Consider the following 23,669-nt stretch of genomic DNA (forward strand, 5'->3'; position numbering starts at 1 on the left):
AATATGCAAACTTTACCATGCTTTCAACAATATATGGGATTCATGTTTCAAACAGCAAAGCAATGCTACAAGAATAAACAGGCGACTTGCTAGCATGACATTGAGCCACAATTAAATTATTCAACATATCAGAAAAGCTAACCTCATCCTGATGTTTAATACAATGAAAGAAATTAAACCTACTTGAAATATGAACAAGTAGATGTTCAATTTAACTTATTTTTTTATTTATTTCTAAATTTAAAACAAAAAAAATATAATATTTATTTCTCAATAACACCAAAACTTATATTACAAAAGAAAAGTCCAGTCATTTCATGTTATAAATAAGTTCTTAAATTTAGTAATGGTGTTAAAACAAAGGTAAAATAAATAAATCAAATTTAGACATAAAGTAATAAGTTCTGGAAGTCATTAAGATTTGAAACAATTAAACTCTTTTATTCCTTGAATTTACCTAAACCGAAATGAAACATATAGGCTTAAGTGGATGTCAAATGAGTGACTTATTGACAAACTAGGAACCAAAGATAGTAGTATGTAAATGTTTAGGCTTAGTTAGTTTTCTATTACTACTTTTGTCAAGGGAAAATTACATTTGGATTATAGTGTGGTTGCTTTATCTTTCATGTAACAATGCGTTGCGGTCAAAACTCTAATATCTTATAAATGTTAATTAGCACCATCTTTTAAAAAATCATCCACTAGTAAAACTTATAATAGTTTACGTAATTAGAGATCAGAGAGTTTGGCAGCCAAAACCACAAAATAAGAAGCAAAAAGAAGTTTTATTCCTGACAAATAACTTTTGAGCTTATAGGCTATCACGTAATTCACTTTACTGAACACAAGGACTCTAAAAATTGAAAGTCATTATCAAAGGAAATGTGACACAAGCATAATTATTGCTAGAGATAAAATAAAAATTCATAGAAAAAGAAATTGCAATGTGTTTATTACTCACCAAGAGGGGAACATAGGATAACCAAAGATACACATGTCAACCCAATATAGTCTTAATTGAATATCATAAGACTTATTTATACTATTCAAAAATTCTAATTGAATGCCATTAAATTCTGTTGTCCTCATTAAAAAAATCTAAAAAAATTTAATTGAATACCATAAGACTTATTTATACCATTTAAAAATTATAATTGAATGTCATTAAATTTTGTTGTCCTCATCAAAAAAAATCTAAAAAAATTTAATTGAATACCATAAGACTTATTTATACCATTTAAAAATTCTAATTGAATACCATAAGACTTATTTATACCATTTAAAAATTCTAATTGAATGTCATTAAATTTTGTTGTCCTCATTAAAAAAATTTAATTCAATACCATAAGACTTATTTATACCATTTAAAAATTCTAATTGAATACCACATAAAAAAAATTAAAGAAACAACAGGCTTGAACAAACCGATATAGAGGCTTGCAAAAGTATATTTGCTTAAATAGAAACAACAAGGTGCCAGCACAAAAAGCTAGTTCTTAGGCCCAATATCCTTCAGAGCGCAAGTTTGTTCCTCACCAATAGCAGACATGACAGACACAACAAGATCCTTGCCCTCAACAAACCCATCCTTTATCTACAAAGAGAAATCAATGATACAAACCCAATCAAATGAAATATACACAAAAAACAACTTATGTTTGTCAATCCAAAAGGGGAAAAAATCATTAGAACTATGTCAACCTGAGTGAGCAGACTCTCATCAGTGGGAAGCTTGAGGTCATCCTTGGTGTTCCCATTTTTAGTAAGCAGACTCAACTACAATAGTAGCAAACCCTTGTTCAGATTTCAGAACATAAAAGCAAGGGCTAATTACTAATGTATAATAATAAAAGAAAACGGGGAACAGAAACATCAACTCACAAATCCATCCTCAGCAATATCAATGAGCTGGTAATTGTGGTGTGTGACTCAAAATCACAATTGGCATAAGTGAGAAGGCTTTAAAGTGGTGTTGTCATAACTGTTTTCAGTTACTATAACTGAATTAGTTTTGGCACCAATGTATAGCCTTTTTTCCTAGGACTAGCTTTTAGAGTGTATATATACTCTTGATCATGTAATGCAGTGAGTGGGGGTTTTGAGAGTGGCTGAAAACAGAGAGGCAAAAATCAAAGTTGCTGCAGAAAAACAGAGAGTTCAATAGAGAGAGAGCTAGGTGATTGAGAGAGGTTTCGAAACAAGAGAAACCAAGAGAGATCAAAGCTAGTTGTTGCTTGTATTGAACTTGTAATTTCATGATCAATGTGATGATGAGGAGCTGCACTTTCCTGTGGATGTAGGCACATTGCCGAACCACGTAAATCTTTGGGTTCTTGCTCTGTTGTGTTTGCTTGCTGTGTTTTTCTTGTTTTTGATCTTGTGCAGGTTTAAGAGTAGCAGAAATTTTGCATAGAACCAACAAGTGGCGTTGTCTGTGGGGACAAGACCAAGATCAAGAAAGATGGGAACAACAAAGTACGATATTGAGAAGTTTTCAGGGGAAAATGACTTCGGGTTATGGAGAATCAAGATGGAAGCAATCTTAATTCAACATGGTTGTGCAGAAGCTCTTAAAGGAGAAGAAAGGATGTCTGAATCTCTAAGCTCAAAGGAGAAATCAGAGATGATTGCTAAAGCCAGAAGTGCAATCATTCTATGCCTTGGAGATAAAACTTTAAGAGAAGTTGCAAGAGAAAAGACAGTAGCCTCAATGAGGTTGAAATTGGAGTCATTGTATATGACAAAGTCCCTTGAAAATCGACTATGCTTGAAGCAACAACTGTACACCTTCAAGATGACAGAGTCAAGAACAACCACTGAACAATTGGCTGATTTTAACAAGATTCTTGATGATTTGGAAAATATTGAAGTAAAGCTTGAAGAGGAGGATAAAGCTCTCTTGCTTCTGAATTCCTTACCAAAATCCTTTGAACATTTCAAGGATGCAATTATTTATGGCAAAGATCAAGACATTACCCTAGAAGAAGTCCAGACCTCAATAAGGACCAAGGAGATGCAAAAACAGCAAGACTACAAATCTGAGGATAATGGTGAAAGCCTGAATATTTCAAGGGGAAGGAGTGAAAAGAAGGGAACAAGAGGAAAGAAGTCCAGATCAAGGTCAAGGGATTCAAAGAATGTCCAAAAAAAACAAAGTTCAAATGCTTTAATTGTCACAAAACTGGTCATTTCAAGAAAGACTGCCCAGACAAGATCAAGAAAGGATCTTTGGACTCTGTTGACATTGTTGAAGCCTCTGAAGGTTATGAGAGTGTAGGTGTTTTAGTAGCTTCTAATACCAAAACACAAACAAAATGGATTATGGATTCTGGATGCTCATATCACAGCAGCCCGAGAAAGGACTATTTTGAAACCTTGGAACTGAAACCAGCAGGAGTTGTACTGCTAGGAGACAACTACCCCTGCAAGGTACAAGGCATTAGAACTGTGAGATTGAGGATGTTTGATAATAGAGAGTATCTACTGAAAAATGTAAGGTACATTCCAGAACTCAAAAGAAATCTTATTTCCATAAACATGTTTGATGATCTAGGATATTCAACTAGAATTTTAAATGGTGTTCTTAAGATTTCAAATGGATCTTTAATCATAACTAAGGGTAACAAGAATAAAAGTAATGGCTTGTTTATTATTGAAGGTTCCACTATTGTTGGACATGCATCGGTAGCTAGTAATACTTTGATTGATAAAACAAAACTTTGGCATTTGAGATTAGGTCATGTTAGTGAAAGAGGATTACATGAACTTGAGAAACAAAATCTGCTAGGTGGTGATAATCTAGATAAACTTGAATTGTGTGATCATTGCATTGTGTGCTTGGTAAATCATATAGAATAAGCTTTGGCACATGTATTCATGTTTCATCTAGGCCTTTTGAGTATGTGCATTCAGATTTATGGGGAACATCTAGAGTGAAAACTCATGGTGGAAGCTCATACTTTCTCACCATCATAGATGATTTCTCAAGAAGAGTATGGTTATATGTTTTGAAAAATAAGTCAGAAGCTTTACAAAAATTCAGAGAATGGCATACTCTTGTTGGAAATCAACTTGGTACAAAATTAAAAGTTTTAAGAACTAACAATGGCCTGGAGTTTGTTTCAGAGCAGTTCAATGAGTTTTGCAGGAAAATAGGCATCAAAAGGCATAAAACAGTCCCTCACACTCCACAGCAGAATGGTTTGGCAGAAAGAATGAATATGACCATTTTGGAAAGAGTGAGGTGCATGCTTCTAAGTGCAGGACTGCCAAAGACCTTTTGGGGAGAAGTTGCAAATACAACAGCATATTTGATTAATAGATGTCCATCATCAGCCTTAGATTTCAAGACACCAATGGAAGCTTGGAGTGGTGAACCACCTGATTACTCAGGATTAAAGGTGTTTGGATCACTGGCCTTTGCTCATGTTAAACAAGGAAAGTTGGATGCAAGGGCTATAAAGTGTGTGTTCATTGGCTATCCTGAAGGAGTTAAAGGGTACAAGTTGTGGAAATTGGAACCGGGTGAGACAAGATGCATCATCAGCAGGGATGTAACCTTTGATGAGAGCATAATGGCAATGCTAAGTAAGGAGCAGAAGGATAACAACTCAAGTAGTGAGAATACCAATTTTGAGGTGGAGCATTCTGAAATTTTAGATCATGGCAGTGGAGATGCTATTGATCACACTGATCAAGGAGAAGTTGGAGATAATCAAGAGTTGGTTACTCAGCATGACTTGTCCAATTATCAATTGACTAGAGATAGAGAAAAAAAGGGTGATAAAGCCTCCAAAGAGGTATGGTCATGCTGATATTATTTGCTATGCCTTGAGTGTTGCTGAGGAGATTCAAAACTCAGAACCAAAGGCCTGGAGGGAAGCAATTGAAAGTGAAGACAGCCAGCTATGGCTTCAGGCAATGAGTGAAGAAATGGAATCTTTGAGAAAGAACAAGACCTGGATACTTGTAGATCAACCTAAGAAGTAGAAGGCTATTGGATGTAAGTGGATTTTCAAGAAGAAAGAAGGCATTCCAGGAGTAGAAAGGCCTAGATTTAAGGCAAGATTGGTAGCAAAAGGCTTTACACAGGTTGAAGGAATTGATTACAATGAGATTTTTTCACCAGTTGTGAAGCATTGCTCAATTAGAATCATACTTGGTCTGGTAAATCAGTATGATTTGGAACTTGAACAGCTGGATGTTAAAACAGCTTTTCTCCATGGAATTATGAAGGAAACCATTTACATGAATCAGCTTGAAGGTTTTGAAGAAGAGGAAAACAAGGTGTGCTTGCTGAAAAAATCTTTGTATGGAATAAAGCAAAGTCCTTGAATGTGGTACCTGAAATTTGATGAGTTCTTGATCAGATATGGCTTCATTAGAAACAAATATGACAACTGTGTATATATCCTGAAAAATGGGAAAGTGTGTGTTATTTACCTTCTCTTGTATGTGGATGATATCCTCATAGCAAGTGCTAATAAGGAAGAGATTAGGAAACTCAAAGAAAGCTTGAACACAGAATTTGAGATGAAAGATCTAGGATCAGCTAGAAGAATACTCAGGATTGATATTCATAGGGATAGAGCAAAGGATAAATTAATCCTGTCCCAAAGCAATTACCTCAAGAAAGTGGTTGAAAGGTTTAGGATGCATCTAAGCAAACTTGTTAGCACACCACTTGGCCATCATACAAAGCTATCTGTTATTCAAGCACCGGAAACAGCTGAAGAAAGGTCTAAAATGGATCAAACACCCTATGCCAGTGGTGTTGGAAGCATAATGTATGGAATGGTTTGCAGTAGACCTGACTTGGCTCATGTTGTAAGTATTATAAGCAGATTCATGGGAGATCCTGGCAGTGCACACTGGGAAGCTGTGAAGTGGACACTAAGGTATCTAAATGGATCTTTGAAAGCTAGTTTAAGGTACAAGAAGACAGCACACGAGGCAGCAGTCACAGGCTATGTAGATGCAGATTTTGCAGGAAATGTAGACACAAGGAAGTCCTTAATAGGATATGTGTTTACTTTGTTTGGTACAACAATCAGTTGGAAAGCAAATCAACAATCAGTTGTTGCTCTTTCAACAACTAAAGCAGAGTACATGGCCCTAGTTGAAGGAGTGAAGGAAGCAATCTGGCTTAAAGGCATGATTAATGAACTTGGAATAGCACAAGCTTGTGTCACAATTCACTGTGTCAGTCAAAGTGTCATTCACTTAGCAAATCACCAAATGTACCATGAGAGGACAAAGCACATAGATGTGAAACTACACTTCATCAGAGATGTGATTGAATCTGAAAAGGTGAAGGTGGAGAAAGTTTCAACAGAAGAAAACTTGGCTGATATGTTCACAAAGTCCCTCTCTAGTGTCAAGTTCAAGCACTGCCTGGACTTGATCAATTTCGAAGATGCCTAAAGCACTTTGGTAGAAGTACAGCCCTGAATCACAAGGAAGACATTTGTTGATTTGGAGTCAAGGTGGAGATTTGTGGTGTGTGACTCAAAATCACAATTGGCATAAGTGAGAAGGCTTTAAAGTGGTGCTGTTATAACTGTTTTCAGTTATTATAACTGAATTGGTTTTGGCACCAATGTATAGCCTTTGTTCCTAAGACTACCTTTTAGAGTGTATATATACTCTTGATCATGTAATGTAGTGAATGATGGTTTTGAGAGTGGCTGAAAACAGAGAGGCAAAAATCAAAGTTGTTGCAGAAAAATAGAGAGTTCAATAGAGAGAGAGAGAGAGAGAGAGAAAGCTAGGTGATTGAGAGAGGTTTTGAAACAAGAGAAACCAAGAGAGATCAAAGCTAGCTGCTACTTGTATTGAACTTGTAATTTCATGATCAATGTGATGATGAGGAGCTGCACTTTCCCGTGGACGTAGGCACATTGCCGAACCACGTAAATCTTTGGGTTCTTGCTCTGCTGTGTTTACTTGCTGTGTTTTTCTTGTTTTTGATCTTGTGCAGGTTTAAGAGTAGCAGAAATTTTGCATAGAACCAACATTAATCAATAGGATTCACATGAGGGACCTGAAAAGACAAGTAGCAACAACATAGAAAAAACATGGTGTAGATTAAGCTACAATTAAGAAAACAATGAGAGAAAAATTATAAAAAATAATAATAATTAAGTGGCATGCATACATCACAGTTGTGAGAAGAGGGCACAATATCCTCAAGTTTCTTGGTAGTGAAAATATCAATTCCAACAAAATGGCACTTAGCGTGATCGTGCTTTCCAATTTTGGAAGTCGAAACTTCCACAACTTGTTAACAAAATATAGATATATAATAATTAAAAAGAACAACAAATCAACAATCATAGGCTAATCAACAGTAGATTTCAACGAATAACCAAAAAAATTAGGGGCAAAGAGTGTGGATCTAAGAAGTGGAATGCAATCAATTATTGAACAAAAATCTAAAAGGGTTTGAAGAAGGAATTTGACCTTGTAGGGGCGGCCTTTGATGACGATGTAGTCATTCTTGTGAATGGTACTTGCTTGTTGAGGGTAGGTTTTAGAGTCACTGGCGTCGGCCTTGGACTCGAAATGGTGCTCTTCGTCCGACATGATGATGTTTGATTCAACAAGAATGATTGAGAAGTGGTGGAGAAGAGCGGGTGAACAAACACAATTACAGGTATCTGCGTCTATGTAATATATTCCTTTGCCACCAAACTGAACCTATCCAGCTAGGGTTTCGTATTTCTTTTGTGCATCTCACTCCCATATATTTTTCATTTTTTTTTGCACTGTTGGATCTTGCCCGTTTGTGTTAGATGGACGCTAAAACTAATGGGCCCTAGTCAAAACCGCCATGATTGAACTCGGAAAGCATGATTGTGGTTCTCTTCTTCTTCTTGGGCATGAAGTTCACAACTTCCTTGAGGTTGGGAAAGCTTTGGGGCTCGACCGCCCCGATCATGACCGCAACCTGGGCCTTAGCCTCCTCGGACTTAGCCAGTGTGATGGTGGTTCCTTTCTTAGGTTTTTTGTTTGTTAGAGATGGAAGCGTCGTGTGGGAAGGGTGAGAGAGCTCTGACATGAGACAATAAATGGGAATGGAAGGATTTTCAAAGATAATTTTTTGAAAACCATCCTTGAACACTTGCTTTCATATACGGTTTTTGTAAAACCATCTTAAAAAAGTTGAATTTAATTTCAAAAATGTCATTGCTTATTTTTTTTACATCGATTTTTCAAGAACCGACTTAGATTCAACGATGTTAAAACATGTTTTTTTTAGTAGTGAGATTTAATTGAGAATTTACTCAAAAAAATTGTAGTCTTACAATTTTTTAGAGTTCAAGCTCATGGCAATTTGGTTGTGCCTAGTAGGAGGTGTTTGCTTTGTTTTAGTACATAACTAGATTAGTTCCCGTGCAAAGCATGTTTGACAATTCAATTTTTATGAAAAATAAAAGTGATAAATGTAAAATAAAAATAAAAATTGAATGCTGTACAAAAAATGAGACAATTGGAGTGTGCCCGTGCAATAAGCTTTTTAGTGTGGAGAGAGTGAAAAAAAAAATGTCACTAACCATTGTCCACCCACTAACACATGACAAAGTGCTGGACAATTTTTATAAATATATAGATAGTATAATATTATATTTTTATAAATCATTTCCAGTAATATTGTAATCAGAAATCTTATTTGTGAATATATAAAATGGGTTGAATGATTAAAGGAGAAGGGAAGAGAAGAAATATAATTTACCCTTCTATCAAAAATTAAATCCTAATAAACCAACATTTGTCGAAAGAAATAACAAATTAATTATGAATACATCTAAAAATGTTTAATTTCGTTAAATTTTAATGTATCCCTATGAATATATTTAAAATTCAAAATAATTAAAATAAAATATAAGAGTGGAATGAAAGTTATATTAGAAAAATAATTTTCATATTCCTATGGAAAAATAACTTAAAATATAAGAAAAGAAATGAAAATTATAATTGAGTTAGAAAATAAAGTTCTTGTTCCTATAGGAATTTAACTTACTCACTATTATGGGAACAACAACGAATTTGGTTTTTGGTTATTAGGCGTAAAAATATGTACGTTTAAAAAGTAAAATTGAAAAAACATATTGTTTATTTTTCAACGGATTCTAATTTTAAAATGACTTCTGTTGTAAATTTTTGTCTTAAAACTCGGTTTGAAATAGAAGTAAAAAGAGAGTTACTTTTACCAACTTAATTTGTAAAATAAATTTCACTCAAACTTAATCTTACAAACTTTAATCTAAATCCAGCCATAGTTAGACATAAATACTACTTGAGAAAGTTTTTGTAAAGCTTCAGATAAACATGAAAATATGATATCTCATGTTAAATTTACATTTTCATAAAATAAAACTGTAAAAAGCTTGAAACAATAACACTCATAGGATCATTTTGATTAGTTAAAATTATAGTGCTAGACCGTATAAAAAGAATAGGATAGGACAAAAACATAAGTTACAAAATAATTTTTGTGTATATCATTTGACAAACAATGGACAACACAATGGACAACACAAGTAAAAATAATATAAAATTTATTAATATATCTAATATTAATTATTTTAATATAATTGATATCAATTTAGTGAGTTTATCAAAGAAAAAATTAGAGAGAGATTAGAATAAAAAATATATGATGTTTTTTTTTAAATGATTACGTTAGTTAGTTATTATTTTTTTGGTTTTTAAAGAGATATAAATAGGAATATATGTGTCTTTTTAATATTGTGTCGGGACAAAAAATTGTTCCATGGTTTTTTGAGTGATAAAAATTTGAAATTTTGTCCTATATTCATTTTCTTGATTTGCATTATCCCTTAATCTTTTTCAAATCAACGTGAAAAAAAACTGTCTAATATCATAATTTTTAGATTCATAATATTTTGGAAAATGTGGTTAACAATAATTTTTTTATTTAAAAATATTATTGTTTGCAGAAATTAAAAATTGACAAAAAAAATATTTTTTTGGCAATTTAAATAAAAAACTGTATGTTAGCCTTTTTTTTTTTTAAATTGCTAACTTAGACTAAACCTTTTCTTTTTAAAAAAACTTAGACTAACCTTTATTGATACTTGAAATAAAATTTAATGGTTATGTACTCACAATATAAAATAATTTTATATTATTAATCAATCGTAAATTATAATTAATATGATTTTTAAAATAATTTTTATAAAGATTAATAAATTTATCATATATTATAAATTATGATTAAATAATGCTGTAAAATTGTTTACACTTTACAGTCTTTTTTTCTTAAATTAAGGGTTATTTCTTTTTAAAAAAATACAGCATCTACGCTAGCAATTCCAAATTCCTAAAGTAGGAATTTAAATATTTAAATACTCACCTAATTAATTAGATGTAACACTAAAGGCTTTTCTCATGCGATAAAATATTTTTTTTTCTGGCAGTGTGTTATATATTTTTCCTGGAAATCATTGGATAGCAAATCCCGTTGATGCTTATGGGCTTCTGGTTTGAACTTCGAAGGATCTCAGCAACCAATAAAAAATCGCACTTTGTAGCACATGCATGCCCCACATGAAGAATAATAGCTTTTAGCTTCGAATTCAAAGAATGAAAAACTAGCTAATAAGTGTGGGTGGCTTGACCCACGACCGTTTGACGCCGTCAATTTCTGACCAATGCGCGCGAGCACATGTGGAACACCAATTTTTATTGATTTTTTTTTTTCTTGTGATTGTGAAATATTTTGTGTAAGTTTCACAAAAGAAGACGCGTGGCAATTAAAACAAGACAAATTGGTTTCAAACTTGGACATCCTAATATTAATTAATATATATTGTGAGAAAATAATTTTTATATGATAGTGAGATATATAGGTAAATTCAAAACATGTAGTTATATATAAATAGTAAAGATTTAAGGTAGCATGATTATTTAAAAAAAGTCTTTTAACTTATAAAAGACGCACATAATTTTGTATTTTTATGATCATTTGTGATGAAGTTTAGTAGTTAATATTTTTTTAAAAAAATATGGATTTAATGTCATGTTTAGGAATTGTGAGAGCCTAGTGGACTTGATCTCATAGCCACAACATATTTCTATCGAGTTAACTTATTGCGTACGGAAGGAAAGTTGAATTTGACTTTTATAATTAATCATAATAATTAATAACATGAAGTATATAAAAATTCGGGAGTGATTTCTTTTACCAAAAAAGTATATAATTTTTTCAAAGATGATGTGACTATTTAAATTAATTCTTAATTTTTAAATATATCAATATAGTAAATTAAAATTTCAAACATTTTAATTTATGCATTTATTGAAAAAAAAAATAGATTTCAAAATCAGAGGAGCCAAAATAATACAAAAAAAATAGAGAGGCCAAATTGGATCATTAATAATTTTAGAGAAACCTAAAACATAATTTACCTTTATTATTAATAACAAGGAAATTTTTTTCTAAATAATTATTAAATACAACGTAAAAATATAATCAGTATAAGAATTATAATTAAAAACTAAGTATAACTTAGTAGGAAACAATGTATGTATTATTTCTTATCAAATATGTTTAATTCCAACCTATTTGAAATATTTATCTCATTAATATACTAAATTACTAACTAGTTTTTTTCTTTTTGGGTATGAAGGAGGGCAAAAGCCCGAAACTGATAATAAACTTACTAACTAGTTTAAATTAAAACACGTGTTTAGGTTAGTTGGTTATTCAATCGATTGACTAAACTATCCTTTTTTTACTGGAGACTATGTATACCGGTCCCTTGTACCTCTAGAAATGATAATTTTCTTTGGTTGATAAAAAAAAACTCATGAAACAAAAGGTAATAATCACCCATAGTAAAATCGTTAATTACTTCCACTATGTTTTTTTACAACCATTAATTCTTTTAACCTTCTAGAAATAAGTTTTATTATTTTCATATATTTTGATTATTATCTTACTGATATGAAGTATTCATCAACTTACGAATTTTATTAATATTTTTATTGAAAAATCTAGTTAACTACTTTTGCTGTTAGAGTTCTCGCCCTCCCCCCTAGGTTTTATAGTTATCCTATGTAAAATATATTGTAATGATATATGAAATATTTAGAAACTAAAATAGATTATATTAAATAAATCAAATTTATCTTTATATCTTTAATTAAGAAAGTATTGTTCTATTTGTCAAACTACTATTTTCTTAAATATTTCTGCTTTTTTTTCATTTATTCACTGTATTTATGAGTATTCATATACGCACGACAGCCCGAGATATTTGTTTGTTAGTTAGTTCCAAAAAAAAAATTCTTTACTGAATTTCTCGCACGCACATTCAAGTTTTGTAATTAGTTGTTTTCAAAATTTACAATAAAAAGCATAAAGTTTGTATTTCACCTATATATGACAACCTAGTTGGCCCATCGATAATGAAGTATTTAAGCATGCTCTAGACATCAATTATTGAAGTTTATTCCGTACTTAACAAAATGAACAAATGAAAAATATTGGGTCTTAGAATAATATAAACAGATTAGTGCATGTGATTCTTATATTCAAATTTGAATGGTAGAGCCAGGAAACAAACTGGTACGCATATGCAAGTTCATCTGGGTAATTTAGGAAGAACATAACCAAGGACATGCAAGAACATCTTACATCTCCATTTAACGTAAGAGTCCATCTAAGTCATCTTTGAAAATAAAGATTAATAACATGAAGAATTTATTTTTACTTATTACAAGAAAGAAATATTTATGTTTAAAACTTTTCTCATATATAAATATTTAATTTTGAGTAAATTAATTCAATTAGAACTTAATTTAAGCATACTTTTCAAAAAATAAAATAACATTTTGAAACATAAATTAATTCCAATAAGTTTTTTTGATGCAAAAGTTCCAATAAGTTCAGATGAGTACAAATTGATTGGGATGCCCCACAAATTCAATGAAGGTTTTAAACTCGAACATTTTCAGGTGGCATTTTTCTCCCTTCAGCTTCGGCTATTATTTTTCTCCTTCTTGTAAAGGAGAATTTAAAAGAAACAAATTAACATCCAATATCCGTGCCTTTACAACTATAAATAAACTACTAAAATTCCGGTGCATACTTTACACTTTTCTCGTTAATATAATAACTTCCTATCCAGTTTTTTTTTTTTTTTTTCCATCAATCCTTTTAATCAAAGAATAAAACTACTAAAAAGATTTATGCTTATACCTTTCTCATTAATATAATTATTTGGAATTTGATTTCGGTCAGGGTGGAGTGGTAGATTCCCCGTATGGGCTGGCAAAACGACGTGCGTAAAGGGACAAGCAGTGAAACTGCGAAGGAAATGTCGTTGGCCACGTGACCTACCTGTATCTCTCAGTCACTAAACCCCCACTATTAATTTTAAAAAAAAAATCAAAAAAAAAGAGGGTTGGATATAGTAGAGTACGTCTTCTGTTTTTGTTTTACTGTTAAAATGGCATGTATTTTTTTTTTGAAGAAATAATCTTAATTACTTAGTTGGATCGGATAAGATGATTATAAAGCCAACAATACTTTTCTTCTAAATATTTAGCGTATGTTTAGGTTAAAATTAGAAAACTTAATCTTAGGATAGTTTCTATTTTGTAAATTAAGTTTGTAACTTGTAAGAGGAACCTTGGCCATACTTTTTTTTTTATTAAAACTTATTTTAGGAAAATATAATGGTCTAACATATTTTTGAAAGGTAATTAAACATGTCATGAAACTGAATTTATTCCCTAAACTAAGTTTGGAATACTCTCAACCGAAACCCAAATATACTCATAATGCAACTACATATTTAAGGTTTTCCCCACCATTTAGCAATGTTATTGAAATACAATGTCCTATTAGTTTGAGGTGTTATGTAAAAATGACTTGATTTTTCTTATTTATGTTCGATGACAACAATAAAAAAATTAAATTTATGTCTCCATACATTTATCCTAATCTCCTGCCGCTAGGCTGATCTGATAGACACTTGGGGAATTTGTAGTTACCAATTGCTATGAAAGCAGTGGAAATCAGAAGAAGGTAGAATACATGTTGAAAGGAAAGCACAGAAAGTTTGAGAGTTGAGAGCAATACAAAGTAATTGTACAAGGGATGCTACATAGTATATAAACAAATTGTTAGATATCCAGCCAACATGATATACTTTTATTTGTTTCTTAGTTTCTTATCCTTGATTGTGGCTTTGTTTCACAAGGATGCAATATAAGCGTATATGCTCTTACAATAAAAACTCTATAAATTAATAATGTCATGATCGGAAAAATTTATTAATTTAGAGAGTTATTAATTTATCGATGAATTAATAATTATTAATTTAAAGAGTTTTTAAGTAATTATACTATACATACCAAATAAAAAGATAAATTAGTCTATGCCTCTTAGAATTATGTTGCAACGAACCTTAGGACTCAACGTAAATTAGCAACTACTGTGTTCATATGCATTGGAAATCAATAATGACTTTTGAAGTACATTAAATGTAAACAAGAAGAACAAATGTGTTCAATGTATTCTTAAGCAAGTTTGGCATATATAAATTATATGAATGTGTTAGAGTATTCAAATCATATCTCACAAGATGACTTCTCATCTAAAAGGTGTTACAAAATCAATTATGTCAGATCAAATACGTAAGGATCTCATGAAAAATCATGATCTTATTAATTTATGATTTTCTTGAGACCAAAAATTATAAAGGGATCTCACGAAAAATTATTATCTTATTATTTTACCAAGTTTTTCAATTTTTTACATTGGTCCAAGTCGGGATCGGACAAATTTATTATTTTAGAGAGTTTATTAATTTATCGAGTATTAATTTAAAGAGTTTTTACTATAAATGAGGACTCCTGTGATAAATTTATTTGGAGGCCTCTCAGTTGTATCTTTTTCTTCAAATTTAACAAGCCTTTCTAATGAAATTTATTATCTTGATTAAATTATACATTTATTTTTTGTGAATATTGAATATATAGTTCCAAAAACATGAAATCATTAGATGATGCTACAATTTTTTTGTAGAAGTGCCCAAACAAACTATTAAAACTCAAACTAGACTAATTAAGAATCAAACCAAATCAATATATAAGAATCCAATTATTGACAATTAGTTCTTAAACTAACCGGATTCACTTTTCTTAATTAAGATCTCTGAGTAAGTTTTGTGAATGAAAAAAAGATAATTAAAAAGAGAAACTCATTTTAAGTGATCAATCAGATGAAAATAATCATAAGTAAAATTAATAAATATTTCATACCAATAATATAATTATAAAAAAGAAAAATTAAACCGTCTAACTTAGCATGTTTTAACCAATTTGTAATAAAAAAAAACAGTTTGTAAAAAGATCCAAATCACCAAATTAATCAAACGATCCTATATAAAACTCAATTCCTACTTTTTAAGGGAATGAGTCTTGATTCCCTTAATTTAGAAAAATAAATAACAATGATTATGAGTTTTTTTTGGTAATGCAATCATTATGAGTATGTTATTAGCTTTAAATTTAAATTAAATTAAATTGTATTTTATTTTAAATTATAACAATTATTTTTTAAAAATTTAATTGAATTATATTATTATTATAGCCAAATTAAAATTAAATCTTAATTTATTTTAAGTACGAATAATTTGTTTGTCTTTAAATATTATTATTAAAATTATATTACACTTTTAAATTTAAATCAAATTAAATAATATTTTTAAATTTTAAATTAATTTGATTGATTAAGGTTAAATTAATCTGCATTTCTTTGAAATATTGAAAATTTTTAATTAGGTTCGTTAACTATTTTTTTTCAATTGAATCTATGAATCTGTATTTATCTTTTAGTATTTTAAAAAAATATTAGTAATTAAAAATAATAGTGTATCATAATATAAATTATTTGTCATAAATATAAATATAATTTACATATTAAAAAATATTTATTCATTTATTATATATTTAAAAATATTTTTTGTTATAAATTTTAATTATAAAAAGAAAATATTTATTCTATGACATGCACAAACTAAAACACTAGCTATCAACAAAATTATTAACAAAATTTTACACAATAGATAATTGAGAATTTTCTAACAACATAAATTTTTAACCAATATAGATTTTGTTCTTTGTTTGAAAGGAATATATACATTAAACTCCATATGGAAATTTAGTGTGTTTGTATAACCTATAAAATTATGAGATTATGATAAGGTGGGATCAACCTTATATTTAATCAAATTTTATATCTTTGGATTATTTTTAAAATTACGTAGAATCAATTATAATATATAAAAATCATGATAAAATTCAAACAATTTGTACCAAAACTAATTCTACTCTGTTAAAATCAATTTTATCACCCAATTCAAACACACACTTAAAAAGCCTATTTTACAAAGGAAACATCACAACTTTGCAGGCCGAAGCCGGAGGACCCGAGGGGATCCACAGCCACCCTTTCTTTTTCTCCTACTAAATCATTGTTTCTGTTAGCCACTAACGTAATCATTGTTCCTATTTTTCAAACAAAGAAGAATAATAAATTAATAATTAAACCCTATTCAAATTTCATTTTTCAAAATGCAATGTCATTTTTATCTTAGTTACAAATTAAACAAACAATAATAAAAAAAAATAGGTTATATATTATGAGTATAGAATGACTTTCATGGTTTATTTTGTAGTTTCATTCGTTTATAATATATATATATATATATATATATATATATATATATATATATATATATATATATATATGATAAATTTATTGATTTTTATAATAATTATTTAAAAATTATATCAATAATAATTTATGATTAAATGATAATATAAAATAATTTTAGATAATTTATTTTATATTATTATTTTATCACATTTTATCATATAATAATTTTATTAATTTTTATAATAAATACTTAAAAATTATATTAATAATGATTTATAATTGAATCAAAATGTAAAATTATTTTTCATTATTATTAAACTCATAAACAATTAACCCAATTTTCCGAAGCCGGAGGATTCTAGCAAGGTTCAATTTGTCTGTCTCTTCTCACTTTCCTAGTAACAGCACCCAACAGGAGAGAGAAAGTGAAACATGTGTTGGTGGCGTCAAACCATGTATCTAATCTATCCATTTCCAGTATCTTTCTTTCTCTTTCTCACTCATCATCTTCCCTTGTTTTTCGTTTTTCTATTCAAAATCATAATAGAAAAATCAACCCTTTGTTTTTAAATGCGATAAAATTTCCAAAAATGTGAATATAGAAAAAGAAAAAAAAAGCAACTTGCTTTATATATAAATATTGGTTATTCTCCCTCTCTTCTCAACCGTCTTCTCCGCGTTCTACTCGCGTGCATTGCAGTCAGCCCAAGCGAGAAAGGGAAGAGAATCGGATAGAAAAACTTCAGAGAGAGAGAGAGAGAGGGAAGAGAGGGAGAGTCTAGAGAGAGAAAGCAAAGCCCAAACACCCCTTTTCACCATTGCAATCTTCGTTCGGTTTCAGAGAACCCCTTTTGAATTTGTTTGAATTTTCTGGGAAACTGGGCATTTTGTGATCATCATCTGGGTTCTCTCGATCTCCATCTTTTTTTTCTGGCTTTCGGTTTTTTCTCCTCAGATCCTCTTCTGTTTTTGTTTTCTCAGTTTTTTTATTCGAATTTTTTAAGTTGTCTCGCAATTCTGCCTCGTGGGTGTGTGTTTTTCCAAGGAAAAGATTCAGCTTTTAATAGCAAGAAAGTGGGAAAAGGATTGATTCCTATCTGGGTTTTTTTATGCGATTGTTGGTTTAAATTTTGAGGGCAATGATGTTGACCTTAAAAGTGTCGTTATGAAGTAATATGGAAGTGGTCGTTATACGGTTACAACAGCATCAACAACATCATCAGCAACAAAAGCAAAAACACCACCATCAACAACAAGAAAAAAAAGAAGAACATGTCGTTTTACATTGGTCGCGAGGCTTCCAAGGTTGGTTGTTTTTGTTTTTGTTTTTTTTTTTTTGTGAACCCTTTTCTATTTTAGTACAACCTTTTTATTCATCCGGGTATTATTCCTTTTATTCTTTGTCTTCTCTATTTATTGTTAATTTTAATCTTTTGTTGTGCAGCTATGGAAGAGATTTTGTGCAGAGACAACTACCGAGCTCAACCTCCTTGCGGAGAATTGGAAGTACCTTCTCGCTGGTATTGTTTTTCAGGTTAGTTTCCTCCTATGAAGGTTGTTCTGGTTACCCTTTTGTGAAAGGAATGCAAAGGTGCTTTTGTCTTTCTTTTTGTGGATTGGAGATTCAAATAGTTTTCACAAGTGGTTGTGGTGGGAGCTTTACTTGAACGCTACTAAAAGTTTTCCTTCATGTTGGTGTGGTTACTTCTGGAGGTTGCTAGTTTTCTTTATTAGGAACCTAGTTTAATTAATATAATAAACTTTTGTGTTTGATCAATTAACGTTATTTTGATAAAGATTATCATCTAGTGTTAAAAATTTGATATCTTGATAATTCAATGAGGAAAAACACAAGGAACTGGTAACTGCTGCATTGTTTGTCATATTCTGCAACTCAGAGGATGTGGCATTCGATGCATGCTCAAAATTTGATCAATTACTGCGTCTCAAATGAAATGCTGACATAAGTAATGGACTATACTTATTAATTAAATCTTAATTTCAAATTTACTCAAGTCCATGTGGAGCGCTCTGATTCCCACATGGTTTCATTTCTCTCATTGACAGAAAGCCTTTAATATTTTGCATGTACTTGTTGAAGGCAGTTGAAATGTTTTATCAAGCATTTTCTCTTTTTGTTTTAGTTTGAGAAAAGGGTAAATAAATAAGAATAGCAAAATTTTGTATATATTTTTCTAAACTTTGTATCCTTGTTTAGTGTTATGCATGAAGGATGTTTTGTTTAATTTAACATACTTTTATTATTTATATATTTATTTATGATTGTTCCATGTCTAAATTCAAATTAAACTATTTCCGTACAGTACATACATGGTTTGGCTGCACGAGGAGTTCATTATTTGCATAGGCCTGGCCCTACACTACAGGATCTTGGATTCATCCTTCTTCCGGTCTGTAATTTTCATTCCCTTTTCTGTGTGTCAAAAATCTCTTACCTAGGACTGCCTTTTGAATTTTTAATCTTGTCGCTGTTACAGGAGCTTGGGCAAGAGAAGGCTTATATTAGTGAAACATTGTTTACCTTTATCTTTTTATCCTTTGTCCTTGTAAGAATTCTCCTCCCCTCTTCAATCTTATTCTCCCTTTCTCTGCTTTCATTTCAGTTGCTAGCATGGTTTTATCTTTTTCCTATAAAGTTCTAGTCTGCAATAAGTATCATAGTTTTTTTGAAGTTTTAATGATATGCTTCAAAATGTGTGCTTTCGCAGTGGACATTTCATCCCTTTATATACAAGAGCAAAAAGATCTACACGGTTCTAATATGGTGCAGGGTTCTAGCTTTCTTAGTTGTAAGTGTTCATCATGTGTTTAAGTATTGTCTAATTTATTTATAACTGTTTAAACATTTGACTTGAGTGCTTAGGGTTAGAAAATGAATTAGTGTGTTGCTAACACAAAATGCAGTTCTTGCTGTCAACAAAGATAATGCTGATTATTAAAGTAATATCATGATTTCGCAGCTTATCTCTAATTATGCTTCCATGCATATTGATGTAAAAGTGAGCATCATTACTGTTTGACTTTGGTTTCCTATCTTTCTCTATTTATAGTTGCCGTCTTGCTTTAGATCTTTTCTGAAGCCTTTGCATTTTAGAAAATTGAAAAGTAAAAGACTTGCTGTGCTTTCTCAAATTGTTTAACCCTTTAACTAGTAGTGAAACTTTCTAATAGATGGGTAATTGCCATTGTTTTGGAAGTAAATTAAGTTTAAGGCTTGAAAAAGTTTGTAAATAAGAACATATAAATTATCTTGGAAATGATCATTGCGATGATCATAGACCCATTGTTAAGTTGTCACATTGCTTCACCTCCTTTTATGTGTAGCAAGCAGAATCAGTTCATGTCCATTTCAACCCATTGCATATGGATTTATAACAGTTTTTTGATAAGCTTGGCTCCTCTGTAATTGTTAACTGCAGGCTTCCCAAGCTCTTCGCATAGTGACATTTTATGCTACGCAGCTTCCTGGTCCAAACTACCATTGCCGAGAGGTATACTTATTTGAGAATGTGTGCTTTTTAAACAAACATCACGTCTCTTAAAATTAACTGTTTCTTCTTTCTGGTGACTGTGAGTGGTAAACTATGCAAGCTGGATTCTTTTCAAATAATCTTTTGATTTAACTCCACTTCATGTATCGTGCAGGGGTCTAAACTTGCTACACTGCCTCATCCAGATAGTGTCTTTGAAGTCCTCTTGATTAATTGTTAGTATACTATTGTTCTTGAGTTCTTTAGCTTTGACTCCTTTTTGGTTGTTATGGTGCTCATTTGGTTTTCATCATGCAGTTCCACGTGGCGTGATATATGGATGTGGTGATTTGATATTTTCATCACACATGATCTTTACTCTAGTCTTTGTTAATACATATCATAGATACGGCACAAGAAGGTAAATTGGCTCATGGGTCTGACTCATTTTTGTGAAGATTTAAGTTTTCCAGAAGATTTCACTGCCGTAACATTTGTTTTGGTTGCTTCATTGTTTATTGTGATAATTACCACAACCGTCTTTGATACTTGTACTTTGTACTAATTACGACCTACACCTTTCATGATAGAAAAATTACACCAAGTTCCCTTATACACATTTGACATGTTATTTTGGAAAAATTATACATACCTGCCTATTTTTATGTTGAACCCCATACACAGTTACAAACTGTTCTTAAAAATGACAAAACAAGGGAGGTAAGCGTAACTTTTCAATCAAGAAGGGTGTGCATGCAATTATCCTTAACCTCAAGGAAAGTCAGTATAATTATCTCTTTTTTATTTTAGGACTTGCCATTACTCATGACTGTCATATTGTACTATAACTTAAATTTCTGTTATAACTTATTGTGCTTATTCATGAATCACTACAGATGTATAAAGCAGCTAGGATGGACACTTGCTGTGTGTCAGTCTCTTTTGATAATAGCTTCACGCAAACATTACACGGTTGATGTAGTTGTTGCCTGGTAAGGAGGATATTCTGAATTGCAATGTTCAAATTTTGTGGTCCATGTCCACTTTGGTTTATTAATGTTTTTTTTTATCCCTTGCAGGTATACGGTTAATTTGGTGGTATTTTTCGTTGAGAAGAAATTAGAAGGTTTGGACATTTGGACATAATTACATGTTGCTATTGTAACAGCAATTTGCTGTTATATGCTAACTTGGTTATTCTACTACAGAATTGCCAGACCGGACAAATGCTGCTGCAGCACTGCTGCTACCATTAAGCACCAAGGACAACAAAGATGGCAGGACCAAAGAAGAGAACCACAAGTTGTTGAATGGGAATGGTGTTGACCCTGCAGATTGGGTGTGTTGAATGCCTTCTACTTGTCCTTTTTTTTCCTCTCTCCCTACCTTTCCTCCTTTCTTCTTTTCATGTAATGTCATTTTCTGTGATCTGGACATAACATGGTTTTTGTGACTTTACTCAGAGGCAGAGAACTCAAGCAAATGGAAAGATTCTGGAAGATAGCCATGCACATCATGCTGACACTGCAATGAATGGTTCATAGATACATTAGCTTACTATGCTGCACAAAGTTGAGATCTGCTGCAACATGGCCTTTTGGAAAGTTACAACAACCTACATACGATTAGATTTTTGTTAGCCTGATTTGTGTTTATTGTAACTGGGTTGTGTGCTTTTTAACATATTGCAGCCCTGATCCATTTGTTCTCATTGTGAAAAATGATCTAGCATCAGCAGTGCTATAGAAAAATTTCCAATTCACATTGCCTCTTTTTTTAGTACCATGTGCATAGTCCTCCCTAACAGTATATTTTTGGTGCACCATGATCATGCTCTTTACATGGAGAGAAAATTTTAGTACCATATGCATAGTCCTCCCTAACAGTATATTTTTGGTGCACCATGATCATGCTCTTTACATGGAGAGAAAATCATCAGTAAAATGTAACATGTTTCTAAATTTCTAAATGTAAAAAGGAGTTAATTTGAATTGCTGAGCAAATAGATGAAGTAAAACCAGACACTTGTACATTTTGTCGCTTGCTGACAAAAGGGTTGGTGTAGGAAATCTTGTGTTCTCTTAGCACCAGGTCACTCCACTGAAAATGTAAACATGGCACATGGCACATGGCGTGCATTCATTATTGAATCTAGAAATGTCAAGTTTATATTAAATTTCTGCTGTTGAGACAATTATTACTCTTACCTAAATATGAGGATGATGGATTGAAATGCGTACTTCCGTTTCTATTTTGGTCTCTCCAATTAAAAAGGGACATGACTATTTTTTTTTTCTAAGTAACATTATATCTTCTGCCACTTTTTCTTGTTGAGGTGTTCTAGTAAGTTTTTAATTGAAGGAAGGGCTTGAAAGGAAACTACATTTGAGTATTATTTATCTTTTATGAATATTTTGTATATGGTCAATTATCATAAGTAAATTAATTCACGAAACACTTTCATTTTTATCTAAAAAGTGAGGGTTTTACTATAATATTCACAAATTAATATCTTAGGAATATTTATGGGGTTTTTCACCATGTTGGTGATTTTTACAAAGTATTTATTGAATTGAGTTGGTCTTGAAACTATTTACTTGTCATGGGTGATTTTTGTTGCATGAGATTATGGTGACGTCAGTCAAAGTAGGCGTTACATAAGAGATGTCATTACATCACGCGTTACATAGGAGGTGTCACCCTTTAGGTTTTCTCCTTCGTTGTATTTAATAATTTTAATTAAATTATTTTAGTAATTTTAATAATTAATTTAATTTAAGTGATTTTAATAATTAAATAATTTAAGTGATTTTAGGTTTTAATAATTTTATTTTAATTTAAGTGACTTTAATTAATTGTTCCCACGCGAGTGAAAAAGTTGGGTGTGGAACTTTTCAAGCCTACATATATCCTAACTCCCACGTCATTGTAGCTTGTGTCCATGTTAACATTGGTTCATATCAATATGTGGATAAGGTATACAAAATCGAAACCATCATTCAAGTATATTCCTAGAAACTATAATCTCCTTGGTTGTGAAGAAGTCATACCTAAAAGGAGTGACTCTATTATTCTTCTAGATGAGTCCAAATTACATCTAAAGGGTCAAGCAAGGTCTACACTAGGAATTAAATGAATTATTTAAATCTCAACATGCACAAACTTGTAGCCAATGTAGGCATCAAGGGCGCAACAGAACTAATTATCCACAAAATTGACATCAGTTTGTCATAAATGAAAAAAAAATCATTTCATCCATATTGTCATTGTAATTATTATAATGCATTTCAATTTAACTCATTTTTTTATTACAAATACGTTTTTTGCTATTTAATATAAAAAACTATCAATAAATACAAACACATGATCTAATAAAACCATTAACCATAAATCCTAATCAATATCTCTAAGGACCAACAATTTATAAAAGTAAAAACAACATTCAAAATTAATTAAAGTCACTTAAATTAAAATTAAAA

General features: G+C 31.0%; 1 protein-coding gene and 1 pseudogene across 1 annotated transcript; one reads left to right on the forward strand and one right to left on the reverse strand.

Moving 5' to 3' along the window:
- Window positions 1-1,011: 1,011 nt before the first annotated feature.
- LOC100796684 (eukaryotic translation initiation factor 5A-2-like) lies at window positions 1,012-7,587 on the reverse strand (annotated as a pseudogene).
- A 9,544-nt stretch (window positions 7,588-17,131) lies between these two features.
- Window positions 17,132-21,952, forward strand: LOC100797212 (phosphatidylinositol:ceramide inositolphosphotransferase 1). Its single transcript, XM_003552164.5, has 12 exons — window positions 17,132-18,004; window positions 18,144-18,233; window positions 19,024-19,110; window positions 19,198-19,266; window positions 19,429-19,509; window positions 20,140-20,211; window positions 20,366-20,426; window positions 20,509-20,611; window positions 21,087-21,182; window positions 21,270-21,316; window positions 21,399-21,529; window positions 21,654-21,952. The coding sequence occupies exons 1-12, from the start codon at window positions 17,972-17,974 to the stop codon at window positions 21,732-21,734; spliced, it is 951 nt and encodes a 316-aa protein (XP_003552212.1). The 5' UTR covers window positions 17,132-17,971; the 3' UTR covers window positions 21,735-21,952.
- The last annotated feature ends 1,717 nt before the right edge of the window (window positions 21,953-23,669 follow it).

This window comes from Glycine max, chromosome 18, assembly GCF_000004515.6.
Source record: "Glycine max cultivar Williams 82 chromosome 18, Glycine_max_v4.0, whole genome shotgun sequence".
NCBI lineage: Eukaryota > Viridiplantae > Streptophyta > Magnoliopsida > Fabales > Fabaceae > Glycine > Glycine max.

Coding starts and splice junctions, on each gene's coding strand:
- LOC100797212 (XM_003552164.5), top strand. CDS start 17,972: ATGTCGTTTTACATTGGTCGCGAGGCTTCCAAG. Junction 19,111..19,197: donor TTGGATTCATCCTTCTTCCG/GTCTGTAATTTT, acceptor TCGCTGTTACAG/GAGCTTGGGCAAGAGAAGGC. Junction 21,183..21,269: donor GTTGATGTAGTTGTTGCCTG/GTAAGGAGGATA, acceptor TATCCCTTGCAG/GTATACGGTTAATTTGGTGG.